General features: G+C 35.3%; 1 protein-coding gene across 6 annotated transcripts in view; it reads left to right on the top strand.

The window, feature by feature from the left end:
- The window catches only part of KANSL1L (KAT8 regulatory NSL complex subunit 1 like), a 154,186-nt gene that overhangs the window by 11,485 nt on the left and 124,738 nt on the right, over positions 1-17,963 (top strand). For 4 of the 6 annotated variants that reach the window (XM_053597789.1, XM_053597790.1, XM_053597785.1 and 1 more), the window contains exon 2: positions 6,868-7,978. In XM_053597789.1, coding sequence (XP_053453764.1) covers positions 6,897-7,978 — 1,082 coding nt within the window. In that variant the 5' untranslated portion in view covers positions 6,868-6,896. Of the gene's footprint in view, positions 1-1,509; positions 2,236-2,519; positions 2,716-5,814; positions 5,871-6,867; positions 7,979-17,963 lie in introns of those variants that run through there. The other 2 variants (XM_053597787.1, XM_053597788.1) reach the window with 2 other exon arrangements.

The following is a 17,963-nucleotide window of genomic DNA, read 5'->3' as shown; positions in this document are numbered from 1 at the left end:
CATCTGTGAATAGAATTTAGTTAACCTTCTAATTATGCCTTTTATTTCTTTCTTTCTTGCCCTGCTGAACTAACTAGGACTTTTAATAATAGTATGACATTGAATATGAGTGGTGAGAATAGATACCTTGCCTCATTCCCAGTCTTAGGGCAAAACCATTCAGTCTTTTACCAGTGATAATGTGAGCTATCGGCTTTTATCTAGATATTTTTTAATCAGGTTAAGGCATTTCCCTCTCCTGCCTAATTTGCTGAAGTTTTTTTTTTTTTCCTTATCATGAATGGATATTGAAGTTTGTCAAGTGCTTTTTCTGCATTTATTGAGATCATACAGTTTTTCTTTAGTCTTTTGATACAGCAAATGTTAGTGATTAAAGTAGGTGTTGTTACTACTTAAAACTACTGAAATCCTAAAATGGCTTTAACAATCATTACTTGTTTATTAAAAATCATTGGTTTATTTATTGATGTAGTCAACATATATGTGGCAATCACTGTGTGCTGTGCATTATTATAGTGTTGGAGATCAGAACATTTGAATTTTTGCCTATAAACTATATTTTTTCCTGGAACATAATGTAAAGGCAAGTGGTAATATTGCCAGGAAGAACAACAAGGCAGTGTAGGGGAATGGAGAGTCATGAAGCGAGGAGCTGATATGTTGGACAGGAAAGGACTCTTGAATGAGGCGACCTCCTAGCAGAAACATGAATGAAGTGAGGAAACCAGCCATCTTATTTGTAGAAAATTGTTTCAGGCTAAACAGATAGCAAGCACAGTCACTGAGTCAGGGACTTGCTTGGTGTTTTTTAAGATTGGTACAGAGCCGAGTGTTTATGGAGTGTAATAATTCATAGTTATACAACAAAAGAGTTTTATAAGATGAAGTAGTCAATGGAAGTCTTTGTAGGCCATGGAAAGAACAACTTTCAATTTTATTCTAAGTTAAAGTGGCAACCACTCATTTACTTACCAGATATTTATTGAGCAACTGCTATATGTCATATACTTTTTCCTGTTGGGGAGAGAGTAATTAACAAAATTGTCAAAGATCTAAGCCTTCATAGAAGTGCTATATAAGTAGTTATTTATGTAATAATGGAGGTAGTTAGAAGTAGTAGTTTGGAATATTCAATTGGAAAACATTGTTATACTCAGTGATTATAAATCGAATTTAAATAATTAGAATATATATTTTATGTTAAAACTATACAGAAAGTAATTTATTCCTTTTTATTTACAGGAGACATATCTATTTTTATGAGTTTCTTTGGTTCCAAAGAAGAGAGACTTATTCAAGCTAGGATATTTTTATCAGGATATATTAGAGGGTAGAGTACAGAAGAACTTAAAGGAAATCTAGAATATTGGCCATGATATGTCTGGGCCTTTCAGAGACTAGAGCTTAAAAGACTTCATATCCAAGGTTTATTTTTCTTTTCTTTCCTTTCCATTCCTTTCCCTTCCCTTTCCCTTTTCTCTTTTCCTTCTCCTTTTCCTTCCCCTTTTCCCTTTCCTTCCTTTTCCCGTTCCTTGACAGAGTCTCACTCCGTTGCCCTGGGTAGATTGTCATGGTGTCGTCCATCATAGTTCACAGCAAGCTGAAACTCTTGGGCTCAAGTGATCCTCTTATCTTACCTTCCTGAGTGGCTGGGACTACAAGACTACAACTGTGCACTACCACACCTGGCTAGTTTTTCTAATTTTAGTAGAGACTGGCGGGGGTGAGGGGGTCTTACTCTTGTTCAGAATCGTCTTGAACTCCTAAGCTCAAGCAGTCCCCTCATCAGAGTGCTAGGATTACAGGCTGAACCACCATGCGTGGCCCATATCCAAGTTAGTTAATTATTTCTATCTAACAAATTACCCCAAAACATTTGTTATTTTATAATTTCTGTGTTTCAAGAATCTAGCTATGGTTTAACTGGGTACCTTTGGTTCAAGGTCTCTCATAAGACTGTAACTGAGGTGTTGGCTTGAGCAGCAGTCATCTCAAGGCATGATGGGAAGAATCTGCTTCTCAGATCACTTACGTGGTGCCTAGGAGGCCTTACATCCTTGCTATATATTGGCTGGAGACATCATTGTTTTGCATGTGGGTTTGTTTAGTCCACAGCATGGCAGTTGGCTTCCCTGAGTGAGAGAGGATGACCAGATGGAAGCCACAATCTCTTTAATCTCAGAAATCTTAGAAATAGCATCCTATCACCTCTGCTGCATTGTCTTCACTAAAGAAGTGAGTCACTAAATGTATCCATACTCAAGAAGACAAGCTTATACAAAGCTTTAAATACCAGGAGGGTGGGGGTTATTAGGGTCGTTTTGGAATCTGCCTATGATACCAGTTAAGCCCTACAGATCTCACTGGAGTTTTTGGTCTATGTTTTATTCTAGTTCTGTAGCATAAATGGGCTTTAGCCATTCTCAATCTTTACATTACTTTCCCTTCTCTTTGAGAAATCTGTGAACTATATCTTTTAGCTACTATTTTTAGTTTTCCCTTATCCTTTATGTATATAGGACCCAAGATGAACTCTCCTGCCTCATGATATTTCAACTTCTGCCCCTGCTGCTAGCCACTTTGATTATATCCATAGCATACTGTTCACATTTTTGAGAAGGAGAAAGCAGATGGGATGGAAGGTAGTTTCTTTTGAATATTACTACCCTGTCAGCAAGAATTGTGATTAAGACCACCTTTCCCTCAGAGAACAAGGTAGATATTGTTGAGATATTATTTAGATACTAAATTTAGATACTAGGTACTATTGTGGATGTTTGAAGATTAGAAGATATAGGTAGGTCCTTCAGTTGATCAAGTGACAACTTAAATCTTGGGGAAATTTTCCTAATGCCAGCTTGTTTTATAATTATTATTTTTTCATTTCCATAAAAGTAAAGTATGATACACAAACACATACACAAAAAGATGGTTATTTTTGCTTGCTTTTTTTTTTTTTTAATTTAGGATAAGTGAGATTTACTACTTTTTTGGGGGGGGGAGAGGGGAGATAGTGTCTCAAGCTGTTGCCATGGGTAGAGTGATGTGGCATCATAGCTCACAACAACCTCCAACTCTTGGACTCACGCGATCCTCTTGCCTCAGTTTTTCTATTTTAATAGAGACAGGGTCTCACTTTTGCTCAGGGTGGTCTCGAACTTGTTAGCTCAAACAATCCACCAGTTTCAGCCTCCTACAGTGCTAGGATTACAGGCGTGAGCTGCGCTTGGCCTTTACTACATATTTTGAAGACATCATATGAACGTATATAAATTTTGAGACACACAATTTAGGGGAAGAGTATACAGAAATCTCTATATTGTTTGAGATATTATGTAATAAAGTAGATATATAAAAAGGCAAACATCTAGAATTTTATCACCCAGAATTAACAGTCATGAACATTTATTCATTTTGCATTTATTCTTTTTCTCCTAAGTTATAAAGTCGTGTAGTTAAAATACAAATTCTTTTAAACCAGTACTCTTATTTCTGTTTCATGGAATTTACTTGATGCAACTACTGTTGCAAGTTTAGCAGTATTTTCTGGTTTACTTTCTGTAAACACGTATACATATGTATACTATGTATGGTATTGAGGCAGGCAAGACTGGTATTTTGATTTGGTCCAGAGGAGAGGAGCAGAAACCTTGTGCTCTAGCTGAGGCTTGCCTAAAGCCCCTTATTCAAGCTGTGGCTTGCCGAATTTCTAGCCAATTAGAAGTAAGAGACCAAAAACCTGTTAACCACAAATTGTTGCTTTAGAGGGCTAGGGACTTTCCCAGAATCCCAACAGGTGCAGTTAAGCTTAAGCTCTAACTTTCAGTAACCTTTTCTTCATTTTAATAGTAAAAATCACATCCCTGGGTGGAGATTTAAAACACTAATAATATATCCATGCATGAAAAAGTATGCAAAGCTTCTGTGCAGGGGCTGGAAAAACCCCTCCTACACATGCTTTGATGTAATCCTTCCCTTAGAAAAGCCCTATAAAACAGATTTCCATGCTATCCTCCAGGAATAGACCACACCTTTCCTTTCTCTGTGTTAGCCCTTTAGGCACAAGCTAAATAAGCTTTTTATCTTTGTTGCTCTGTCTGCTGATCTCTCTTGACTTCTATCCTGGGAGAATGACTACAAGAACACAGGGGTGTCAGTAACAGTACTACTTTATATTTGTATTGTATTTACGTGGTACTATGCTATATATGTATATAATGTGCACTGTTTTTTGATTTTTTTTTTTTTTTTTGAGACAGAGTCTACATCACCCTCCCTAGAGTGCCGTGGCATCACACAGCTCACAGCAACCTCCAACTCCTGGGCTTAGTCAATTCTCTTGCCTCAGCCTCCCGAGTAGCTGGGACTACAGGCACCAGCCACAACACCTGGCTATTTTTTGTTGTTGTTGCAATTTGGCTGCAGCTGGGTTTGAACCCACCACCCTCGTTATATGGGGCCGGCACCCTGCTCACTGAGCCACAGGCGCCGCCCTGTTTTTTGATTTTTAATCTAATACTGTTTTTGAGGTTTCTATTGGTACTCTAAGTTATTCCTTTTTAACTGTCATAGAATATTCCATTGTGTTTTATTATCCATGTCTATTGTTAGAAGACATCTAGGTTGTTTTGAAGGAATGTTTTGCTGTTAACAAGCATTGCTCTCTTATATCTGTGACAGACATTTTCTACATTATGGTCAAATTGCTGAACCAATTTTTAGTACCAACAGATGTGAGAAATCTTGTTTTTGTTTTTGTTTTGTTTTGTTTTGTTTTTTAGGAGAAAAGGCATTGAAATTTTATTCATGTAAACCTTGGAGTCATTATCCCAGAAGTGAGAAATTTTATTAACCATATCCTTTTAATAAGTGATATTTTCAGACATTAAACATTTTTGTCTGTTTGATGGTTAGAGAACTAGGTCCTTGCTTTGTTAATATACTGGATGCTCCTCATTACTCATATGATTTAATATATGTTTAATGACCATTGGATAGTTTTCTCTGTGAACAGCCTGATGGCTCTATCCTGTCCCCATTTGTAGGCATTCTTTATATATTCTAGACACTAATATTTGTCTGTTATATATGTTGCAGATATCTTCTCCTAGTCTATCATTTGTAACTATCTGGGGGTTTTTTTGTTGGTTTTTTTTTTTTGAGACAGATCTCACTATGTTGCCCTCTGTAGAGTGCAATCATGTCACAGCTCACAGCAACCTCAAACTCTTGGGCTTAAGTGATTCTCTTGCCTCAGCCTCCTAAGCAGCTGGGACTACAGGTGCCCACCATAATACCCGGCCATTTTTGGTTGCAGTTGTCATTGTCGTTTGGCAGCCCCGGGCTGGGCTCAAACCCATGAGCCCTGGGGTATGTGGCAGCACCCTACTCACTGAGCTATGGACGCTGAGCCTGTACTTACTTTTATTACATAGAAATTTTTGTTTTTATTTTTCCTTCTTGGTCATTCTTGCTAATCTTTGCAAAGAATCAGCTTTTGGTTTTAGTTTCTAAATGGGACTGCAGAAAGTAGAGCTATAGGTAGCATCTGGGAATGTACACTGTGATGTTTTTCCCATTTAAATGACTGTCAGCTATCATGTGTTGAAATAAAAATTGTGGAGTGTTGTAGTTGCAAATTATTAGCTGTCTTATAATTATTAATGATGTAAAATTTTGTTACTGACTGTTCAGGCTTCGTAATTTTTAATGGTACTGGATTACCTTTTTCTGTGCATACAAATATATGATTTATACTTTTGATAAAATATAATTAAATTTGTTTAATTATGGGATTAATCTTTAGTGGTCATCTGGTACAGTCTCCACTATTTTCCAGGTAGGAATAATGCCTTCTGTAATGATAACTGGTGAGTATTCATTTAGGAAAAAGGAAAAATTGCAGACTTACTTTCATGAAAAAATTATAAACATTGCAGAGAAGGCAAGCTTTTAATATGTTGTTTTTAACAGATATAAAGTTATTTATATATTTTTGTAGTTTGTTTCACAAAGGTCTTTTTTTTAATATAGAACAAATGTCTCACTATACAGAATATTTGTTCATACCAGTCACAAAGGTCTTCTTACAGATTATTTAGTATGTGTACATGTTCTTGTTATTAATACCATTTAAGTTGTGAATATTAAATTAGGAATTGGATGTTTAGAGCAATTCATTGTATTTTTAAAAGATAAGTTGGTTCAGCCCCCTTAGCACAGTAGTTACGTCACCAACCACATACACAGAAGTTGGCGGGTTCAAACCCGGCCCGGGTTAGCTAACCAACAATGACAACTGCGACAAAAAAATAGCCAGGTGTTGTGGTGGGCGCCTGTAGTCCCAGCTACCTGGGACGCTAAGGCAAGAGAATCGCTTGAGCCCAAGAGTTTGAGGTTGCTGTAAGCTGTGACACACAGGGTGACATAGTGAGACTCTGTCTCAAAAAAAAAAAAAAAAAAAGATAAGTAATTCTTACTTTTGGCCGAAAGTATAGGATTAAATCACATTTTTAAGTATGATTATGAGATTCTAGGTTGGAATTTTTTTCTTTTGACTTTCACTCTGACTCAACATTATCTAAAAAAAAAAATGGAATTCTGAGATGTAATTATATTCACAAATACTTATGTAACACTGTGCTAGGCAATACACAGCTTCAGTTGGAGTTTTGGATGTTAGATACAAAGTTAGAATGAAGAATGTCTTAGTCCTTGTTGAGATAATGTTGGGAATTAAGTGATGAAGGAAAAGTTTAGTTCTTTTAATGTTTTAATCAGAAATATTATAATGTTATCTTTGGAAAAAAGTAGAAGTATAAAACTTTTTTCTAGATATTTGATCATTTATTTTTACATTTTTTTTAGGTTTCCAGTAATTATCTGCAGGAATCGCCATGACCCCAGCTCTGAGGGAGGGAACAGCAAAGGGTGTCTGCTTTTCATCTTTGCCAAGTACCATGGAGTCTGACAAGATGCTATGCATGGAAAGTCCGAGAACCATGGATGAAAAGCTAAAAGGAGACACTTTCTCTCAAGTGCTGGGATTTTCAACTCCTGAGCCTACTCTTGATACTAATTTTATGAATTTAAAACATTTTGGCTCTCCTCAGTCTTCAAAACATTATCAGACAGTTCTTTTAATGAGTTCTAATTCTACATTATATAAATACAATGACAATTATAAGCAAAAAAATTTAGGACAGCCCAATTGCAATAAGCTGAAAAGCATACTGTGTAATGGTAGCAACGTTCAGCTCAGTAAAATCTGTCATTCTCATTCTGAAGAGGTCATCAAAAAGGAGCCTTTATCAGATAATACAAGCCAGAAAGATGTACAAATTATTTTGGATTCAAATGTAACCAAAGACACTAATATAGGTAAAGTACAACTGCAAAACTGTAAATGGTACCAAAAGAATGCACTTTTGGATAAAGTTACTGATGCTGAAATTAACAAGGGTTTTTGGCACTGTGCTCAAAAGAAATTTGGACCTGGCCAATCAAATGTGCCTATTAGTTCTTCAACTGCTGAAAAAGAGGAGGAAGTGAATGCTCGTTTACTTCACTGTGTAAGTAAACAGAAAATTTTACTTAGCCAGGCTAGAAGAACTCAGAAACATTTGCAGATGCTTCTGGCAAAACATGTTGTTAAGCACTATGGTCAGCAAATGAAATTTTCTATGAAGCATCAACTCCCCAAAATGAAGATCTTTCATGAACCTACCACAATTATGGGTAACAGTTTACCTAAATGCACTGATATTAAGCCAGAAGTCCACATATTGACAGCAGAGAATAAATTATGGGATGATACAAAAAATGGCTTTGCACGGTGTACAGCTGCAGAAATCCAAAGATTTGCATTGTCTGCTACAGGGCTGTTGTCTCATGTTGAAGAGGGTCTGGATTCTGATGCAACTGATAGCAGCTCTGATGACGATTTGGATGAATATACCATTAGAAAAAATGTGGCAGTGTAAGTGCAAAATTATTATTAGAACTTTTTCTGTTCCAAATGTAACAGCCTTTAATATATCATAAAAGGAAATAGACATACATAGACATACATTTATATACTGTTTTAAAATAAATTATTTAACTGTCCTATCTAGGAAAAACCCAAACAGAATAATAAAATTACTTAGCTATAAGTAAGCCTTTGTCCTATTCTAATGTAGCATAGTCCTCTATGGACAAGGCCTAAATATTTGCTTGATAGATAAATCAAAAAATTTAAAGTCTGAACATAGGGAGCACTCACTGACCTTGGGAGTTTATCAGTTTATGTACATAAACCTTATTTTTTTTCTTAACTTTATACTTATTGCATTTATAACTTTGAACTTTGGCCTTTACCAACTTAGTCAGTTTTTGCTGACTTAACACAACTAAAACAAAACTGTAATGTCTGTTACAGGATACCTACTGAATGTTTATTATGATCTAGACACTAGAGCAACCTATTCACAACCTCTGCTCTTTTGGGCATTTACTTGAGAAAGAAGCATCTTAATATTTAAAAAAAGAAAAGCGAGACAGCTCGGCGCCAGTCACATACACTGGAGGTGGCGGGTTCCAGCCCAGTTCAGTCCTGCCAAACAGCAATGACAACTACAGCCAAAAAATAGCTGGGCATTGTGGCAGGCCCCTGTAGTCCCAGCTACTTGGGAAGCTGAGGCAAGAGAATCGCTTAAGCCCCCCAAAAAGTTTGAGGTTGTTATGAGCTGTGTCACGGCAAACGTGAAACTCTGTCTCAAATAAAATAAAAAGAGAAAAAAGAATTTTATTTATTATACCATGATAACACTCCAGAACAGTTCTGTCCAATAGAAACATCAAAAGTGCTAGAAGTGTAATTAATCTGTGCTATCTAGTAGGCAGTAGACTCATATGGCTGTTGAGCACTTGAAAGTTGGCCAGTGATACTGAGAAGCTGAATTTTTAATTTTATTTAATTTTGCTTATAATTTAAATAGCCAGAAAGAACACAGTTTTTAATCTGGCTTTCAGAGAATCTGTTATTGTCCCCAAATTGATGTCAATTACTATGTGTATATATGGCATTTTGTGGGGAAGAGGTCTATCACTTTTTCAACTGATAAGAAAAGAATGAGAATTATTATAGAATTAAAAGCCAAACGTTACTTTTTACTAATAAATACAATATCAGTATATTAATTTTTATTGAGAGGAATAAAATGTAAAGCAAAGTATGCATTTTAGTTGTTTGGTAATTGAAGACTATAATTGAAGTTCATTTGAATATGGGAGCTGTAAGAGTTATTGAGCACAGAATATTTTTTTGGCTTTATTGTGCTTTACATATGATATCTCAGTAATTCTTTCAGTAATTGGTAGTTGTCGTAATTCTTACTTCACTTAAGAAGAAACATACCCAGTATGTTTAGTAGCTTGCCCACGGTCAAAAAGCCAAATAAATGGTGAAGCCAAGATTTAGCCCATATAGCGTGATTTTAAACCCCTAGTGGTTCTCTTAAAACATGCTACTTTCTCAACATTGTATCATTGATGCATATAGCTACAAGATTTATTAAATACAGAATACAAGTGTTCTGAAAAAGTCCAGAAACTTACTAATTTTTATTTTTACAATACTTTTAAGGTATTTCAATTTAATAACTTACATTTTTATTGGTAAAAGCTAATGGACAGGTTTGTCTCTTTTATACAATAAATAGAAATAAGAAAATTTTGTTTTCCCATACTACTTTGACCAGTAATGCTATTTCCATTTGTATCTTTTTTATTGATTTCCAGTAACACTTAGTCTGCCATATAATTTGTAATTAAATCATAGTTAGTTTGCCCTGTACAATTTTTTAATATATCTATTAGTCTTAATCATGTCTTAAGTGTAGAAACCACATTTTATACTTTTGGTTACTCTCTTAGAGACTAAGCACATAATTATGGATTGGTCAGAACATTTTGTTTTAAGATTTATATTTACTCTTTTGAGTTTAGTGAGAGAACACTAAGTTCAGACATTAGTATAAAACATACACAAATGGAGAAATCCAAATTATAGAAAAATTTTTTTTATAAAACACTATTCCTTCCATTTTTTTCTTGTCAACTCTGCTAGTTTATTTGAGGTAAACTGAAGTAATGTAGCCTGAAAAAAAATGGGATTTTAGTTTGGAAAGTTTATCTCTCATACTGTTTTTATTTTGCCCGTAATCAGCTAGAGGGGCTATAGGGACTCTAGACATATATTTTAGGAAAATAATGGATCTAAGAAATTTAATATCAATTCTTTAAGATATTCTTTGAGCCTCTTGCATTATTGACCATTCATTTGCGATTACGATACTTTATTATTAAACCCCATATCTGTATTTCTAGGGGTCAAATAAACTCTTTTCAAAGGCCAAACATATGATCTGTGTATCTAAATCAATAATACTGAATTTGTGTAGTAACTTTGAATTCTTTAATTCACTGAATTGATAATTGTTCTGGTTAGTTGGTTTAGGGGTTTTTACTGCTACTTAAAATCTGTTCAGCCTGTTTTAATTTTACTTATCTTCCCATATATTAGATGTTAAATTTTGTTTTGAATATTTTTTACTAATATTTCTTATAGGAAAGATTGTACCTGAATATTTTATTTGGAAGTTGACTGAATTCTGAGAACAAATTACACAACTTTAATTATTTGTATCTTTTGGGCCGGTGCAGTGGCTCATGCCTGTAATCCTAGCACTCTGGGAGGCCAAAGCAGGTGGATTGCCTGAGGTTAGAAGTTTGAGACCAGCTTGACCCAGAGCAAGACCTCGTCTCTAAAAATAGCCAGGTGTAATGGCAGGTACCTGTAGTCCCAGCTACTGGGGAGGCTGAGGCAAGAGAATCACTTGAGCTCAAGAGTTTGAGGTTGCTGTGAGCTATAACGCCATGGTGCTCTACCAAGGGTGACAAAGTAAGAAAAAGAAAAAAAATGATTTGTATCTTTTGGTGTGCATATAAAAATGATTTCTGGTTTTAAAGTTGGAATTAATCAGTTCTGTTTTAGGTTATTAAATTCACTTTTAAATTTAAAACATTTATCCTAGTAAGTTTATTTCCTTTTAAGTTTATTTTTATTATTCTCTGTGGAAACTATGGAATCTAAATGAATATTTTTGATGTACAAATATAAACTTAAGAATTAAACCAGGTAAAAAGATACATTTTGTAGATCTAAATTTTTAGATGACAGTGCCAACACAATTAAATTTTCTTATTGAATATGAAGAGTTCTCAATTTAAAAGATCAGAGCAGCAAATACTAAAGTTGTCTTTAACTTAATTTTAAGCAATAGGAGGCAAGTATACTCTATCTTTGTATACTGACAGCATAGCATTGTCTTCTATTTAGTGGTTGCTTGGTTTTGGAGTGAATGAATGATTATTTCTGTATTTTTTAAGTTTTATTTTATTTTATTATTATTATTTTTTTTTTTTTTCTTTTTTGCAGTTTTGGCCAGGGCCAGGCTCGAACCTGCCACCCCTGTAGGGCTGACACCCTACTCCTTGAGCCACAGGCACCACCCTATTTCTGTATTTCTATGTGTAGTTATAAAGATAAAAAACACTGGGGTTGGCGATCTGTGAAATTTCTATATATATGATATTTTCTTCTTTCATTCAGAAGTTGCTTTATCTTTGATGATTTTTTTTTCCCTTCTTTTTTTTGTTTCTAATCCCAAACTGGCTATAAGATATATCTTGTACATCTTAGACCCTGGATGAATGTGTGTTAACTGAACAAAATATACCAAAATATGGAGATTTAAAAGTAATGATTTTATTGTAATATTTAACAGTTATAATCTTTTATTTTTTTTTATTTTATTTTATTTATTTATTTATTTATTTTGAGACAGAGCCTCAAGCTATCACCCTGGGTAGAGTCTGCTTCATATATGTGGTAATGAAGCCTTAGAATTCTAGCAGTTCTTTTCTTATTTCCTAGGGAATGATGTTCAATTTTTTTTTTCCAGGATGGCATGTTGGAGAAACTCACAGATTTTGACACAGGCATGTTTTAATTTTCCAAGGTTATAAAGAAGGATGAAACATAGTTTCTTATTCCAGGAAGCCTACAGTATCTTCCAAATAACACAATCGTTTCAAATGTTGGGAAACAAAAAATCCCACTTGTTCCCCAAATCAGTCTCTGAATGTTCAAAATTTCTTTCAGTTTTTAGTTAAAATATATAAATAGCCAAGCTTGATAAGGAAATTCTTTTTTTTTTTTTTTGTAGAGACGGAGTCTCGCTGTACCGCCCTCAGGTAAAGTGCCGTGGTGTCACACGGCTCACAGCAACCTCTAACTCTTGGGCTTACGCGATTCTCTTGCCTCAGCCTCCCAAGCAGCTGGGACTACAGGCGCCCGCCACAACGCCGGGCTATTTTTTGTTGTTGTTGTTGCAGTTTGGCCGAGGCTGGGTTTGAACCCACCACCCTCGGCATATGGGGCTGGTGCCCTACTCACTGAGCCACAGGCGCCGCCCAATAAGGAAATTCATTTGAACAGATTTAGTCATTCACTACACAATAAGGGAGAATTGTTGACCTTTAATTAGACCAGTTGGATGAATTTTTCCAGGCTGAAAAGCAGAAAATAGCAAAAGTAATTGTTTGCACACGCACAGATATAAAAATACTCATATTTTTATTCTTGCTTTCCTGTTCTGCCAATGGAAAGGAAAAGAATTGAAGAGCCAGGTGTACTAGTATTTCCTTTTGAGAAATTGAATAAATGAAAGTAGGAACTCAGTGTGAGATTGAAAGGGTAAAGAGACTGATAACTTTCCATTAATAAATTGTAAAGAAGAGCAACTTTATATTTGTATGATGACAAGTTTACTGATTGTTTTTGCATTTATTATCTTTATTTTCCATACTTCTGACATATCTGGGAACAGTTTGATTTGATTTGATTTTACTTGTAAAGAAAACATACAAAAATTGAATGAAAAACTATTCTAGAGAATTTGTGAATGATATTTGAGTGAAGCACTTTTTCATTAGGAGAAGTAGAAAAGAAGTAAAAGGCAGCAATTCAAAAGTATATTTGTGAAATGGATTAGCAGCTAAAAAATAGTAAGAAATATTTCATACTGTAGCATGTGGACATCTTTGAAGAAGGTAATACTTAAGTTAAAATAAGTTCATTAATTTTTTAAAAAGGCATTTTTCTCAAGTAATGTGACTTTAAAAGACAATATGTTTATTACATTTTCTCAAAGTTATAAAGTTTAATTTATGGCAGAGGTAGGATTTTGGCTAACTCCAAGTTACCTATTTGGAGTACTACTGTATCTAAAGACTTTAGCTGGCTTAGGCAAAGGTTAAGTTGACTGAGGTATTTTCAATGTTCAAGTCATCAAAAGAAAGCAGGAAAAGTGTTTTGTTTAACTGGAAAAGGAAAATTAAGGTATTCAGTTAAACTTTTTTATGAGACAATCGTCATAATTGCTGGTATATGTATTTTTTAAATTTTGCTCTAAATCAGTGGATCACAATCCTCTCTTCTTCACCTCAACACATCTAGAGATGACCAAATTACACAATTGTTTTTATTGCCTTGATTCTCATAGGATGAAGAAAGATGTAGAAATTCATTTTCTTGGACCATGTTGTTTAGAAAACTCCATAGGTGATTATAATATAACTAATTTTCCTTGAAATTGTTGTATAATATGTATCACTTAAAAGTTGTATAAACCTTCATTTTAAAATAAACCACCTTCACAGAATGGCAGTTATATCCTAAATGGCAGTTATATCCTATATGGGCAAAGCAGAGTATTGAGGCCCCTTTGGAGTAGTTATGCAAGAAGTAATTTTATTTCTCAGGAAGAACTGACCATTGTTTTTTTGGTTTTGCCAAGAAAGTACAACTCAGGAGAATGACATCAAGATAGCGGTGTAACAGATAGTTTTCATCCCCCCATGATAAATAAAAAATAGACATCAATCCATGAATTAAACCATCTTGGGGGAGCTCAAGGGTCCAAGTGCCCTACAGCAACATAGTGGTACAAAAAACAAAATGGAGAATAACTTCACAGAATGTATATATTAGGACACCTGAGACATCCAGAGAACAATGAAGGTGGTTAGAAGGTGTCAGTATCGGGCATTTGGTGGGTGCCCTGATGGCAATCAGGGCCTGCTCTGCAGACAATAGCATCTTTTGCCACTGAGGTGACCAACTGCCGTCACCACTGTAGACACTCCAGAGAGAGATATTGCTGTACCACCATCAAGAAGGAGCTACTGGTGTGCCACTCTGGGAGCTGGGTCCACATCCTCCAGCTCCACATCTACCCCAGACTCTAGAGCTTCAACTTCCTGTGGATGTCTGTATATCAGACCCTGGCTTCAAGGCTGCTCTATGTTTTGTACCATGTACACTCACCCAGACACCAGAGTCATCACTGCTATAGGCTAGCCTTTCCCAAAGCCTAGGAGACTGCAGTATTCTGCCTGTACCTGTGCTGTAGGGATTGGTTGTGTTGAACTCTTTTAAGCACTTGTGCTCCTGACATCTGAGCTACCACCTCAGCACACTAGCCCATTCCTTGGAACCCAGAATCTCTCTAGCACCTGTGTACCTATAACTCAGAAACCTGAACCACTGCTGCTATGAGATACTCTGTACCCCAGGCCCTAGAACTGTGGTTTTGTTGTGTGTCTGTACTCCCAGTACTGCTTCTGCTGCCACAGTGAGTGAGCCTGTGCACCAGACCCTGGAACTACTGTACCACTGTTTACACTGGTTCTTTGGACCTTAGCTTCCTGGCTGCTCCACAAGCAATAAAATCCTGTGCAGTTACCAGTGTGGCATCAAGGGCACCTGCACTTCAGACATTGGTGCCATCTAAGCCCCAGGTCCTGGAGCAGTGGTCTCCATGCATACCAGTGCTCAAGATCCCAGCTCACTGGCCATTTCACAGATTCCATACAAGAGATGTCATTGCCACCAACACTGCCAGTGTGCTTGTAAGCCAGACCCAAAACCAAGAGAGATTCCCTTGGCTACAGTTTCTCTGGTGGAAGAAAAAGATCAGGAGGATCCCATCAGCCTTCATGATTAAAATACCCCATAGCCTTTGCTGCACGTATGGACACAGACTGCTGAGGATCCGTACAGTCCTTGCCAATGCCACCATCAGCTGACAGAGCTGCACAAAGATCATATTGCTGTGCCTTTACTGGGGCCAGAACAGTGACACATCACCCAGCTTATTTCCTCACACCCATCTGTTGGTGAAGCACTTTCCTCACTAAAACCAATCCACTAAAACCAAACCAATAATGTGTGAAAGAGGTGACTGTTCCATCAAATATGTAGACATTAATACAAAAAAATATAAAACATGAAAAGCCAAGGAAACATAACAGCAGCAAAGGAAACAATAATTTTCCAGTTATGACTTCAAAGAAATAGATATACAAAATGCCTGACAATTCAAAATAATTCTTTTAAGTAGGCTCAATGAACTATAAGGTAACACAGAAATGTAACTCAATAAAATCAGAAAAACACTACTTGAACAAAATAAGAGTGTAACAGATTGAAATTAATCAAGTAGAAATTCTGGTGCTCAAAATGTAGAAAATGACAAATACAGTAGGGAGGATCAATAGCAAAGTTGATTAAGTGCAAGAAAGAAACTGAAATAAAATGTTATTTGAATTATCTAGTTAGAGAAGAGAAAAGAATGAAAGGAAGGAAGGAAACCTATGATTTATGGGACCACACTCAAGAGAGCTGCCATTTGCATTATAGCAATAGAAGGAGAAGAGAGGAGGGAGTAAAAAGTTTTCATGGCTTAAAACTGAAAATCTGTAAAAGGATACTTACATCTCAGTAATGAAGTTTGGAGGTCTCCAGTCATATTCAGATCAAAGATTATGCCACGATCTACTGCCATTAAAGGCTCAAAAATCAAATAGAGACCTTTGAAAGTAGTAAGAGAGAAAAAATTATTACATAAAAGGGAACCCTCAGATAAGACTTTGCAAGACAAACAAGACTTGAGGGACTTCATCCCCTGCCTTACAGGACATGAAAGGAAATTATTCAAGCTGAAGAAATAAATCAGTAACATTACATGAAAGTATAAAATTCACTGGTTAAAAGTAAGTAAATAGTCAATTCAGAATACTAATACTAATAGTAATACTACTAATACTAATACTGTAATGATGGTGTGTAAATCACTTAAATTTTTAATATAAAGATTAAAAGACAAAACTGTCAAACATTATAGCTATGATAATTTGTTATAAAATACACAGTATAAGATGTAAATTGTGACATCAAAAACAGAAAAGTGAATATGGGCGGCACCTGTGGCTCAAAGGAGTAGGGCACTGGCCCCATATGCCAGAGGTGGTGGGTTCAAACCCAGCCCTGGCCAAAAACTGCAAAAAAAAAAAAATAGGAAAGTGAATGAAAGTATAGATTTTGTATATGATTGAAGTTATTATCTTTAAAGAGTCTTATAGTGACAAGAATTTTTTTTGTAAGCCTTGTGGTAACCACAAGGCAAAAGATGAAAGAAATCAGAGCATATCACTACAGAAAATTATCAAATCACAAAGGAAAATAGCAAAAGAGGAAGAAAATAACAAAGGGTCTACATTAAAAACTAGAAAATAATGAATCAGAGGTAATAAATGCTTATCTATCAATAATTACCTTAAATGTAATTGGATTAAATTCTTCAACCTGAAGACTCTGTCACTGAATAGATAATAAAGACCCAGCTATATGCTCTTTATAAGAGACTCCCTTCAGCTATAAGGACACACATAGACTGAAAGTAAAGGAATTAAGGAAGAAAAAATTATTCTATGCAAATGGAAACCAAAAGAGAAGGAGTAACTGCATTATATCAGGGAAAAAAAGCCTTTAACTCAAAATTATGAAAAGAGACAAAAAGTCATTAATATTCACTGATAATGGAGTCAGTTTGTCTAGGTATAAAATTCTAAATAATATATATGTAGGCAACATCAGAGTACCTAAATATATAAAACAAATATAGATTTTAAGGGAAAAATACACTACTATATAATATTAGTAGGGGACATTAGTATCCCACTTTTCAATAGTGGATAAGTCATCCAGACAGAAAATCAGATCAAAAGGAAGCATTGAACTTGAAAGATACTTCAGATCATATGAATCTGACATATATTGAATATTCCCTCAACAGCAAAATACCTAGTGTTTTCAAGTGCAGGTAAAGCATTCTTTAGGATAGATGATAGGTTAGGCCACAAAACAGATCTTAATTAACTTAAGATTTAAATCATACCAACCTTCTTTTCTAAGCAAGATGGTATAAAACTAGAAACAGTTAACAGGAAGAGTTTTAGAAAATTTACAGATATGTGGAAATTACATGCTTCTGAAAAACCAATGGATCAATGAATAAAGGGAAATTTTAAAGTATCTTGAGTATTTTTGAAAATGGAAGCAAAATGTGCCAGAACTTATGGGATGCAGCAAAAGCAGTTCTAAGAAGGAAGGCTATACCATTAAGTGCCTACGTTAAGAAAAGACAAATGGGAGGATGAGACAAGAGAATCACTTGAGCCCAAGTGTTTGAGGTTGCTGTGAGTATGACTCCATGGCACTCTACCCAGAGCAAGAAAGTGAGATTCTGTCTCAAAAAAAATAAATAAAATAAATAAATAAATAAATAATGTTATACTTGAAGAAAGTAGAAAAGGAAGAATAAGCCCAACATAATACAGGTCAGAGCAGAAGAGACTGGAAAACCAATAGAAAAGATCAGTGAAACAAAGAGTTGGGTTTTTCTTAAAGATAAGCAAAATACAAAAGCTTTTAGTTAGATTAAGAAATGAAGGAAGACTCAAATGAGGAATGAACAAGGAGACATTACAACTGATACAACATATCTAAAGGATCATAG

The sequence above is a fragment of the Nycticebus coucang genome, chromosome 7, assembly GCF_027406575.1.
Source record: "Nycticebus coucang isolate mNycCou1 chromosome 7, mNycCou1.pri, whole genome shotgun sequence".
NCBI lineage: Eukaryota > Metazoa > Chordata > Mammalia > Primates > Lorisidae > Nycticebus > Nycticebus coucang.
Note: the sequence above shows the minus strand (reverse complement) of the source record. Positions and strands in the feature narration are given on the sequence as shown.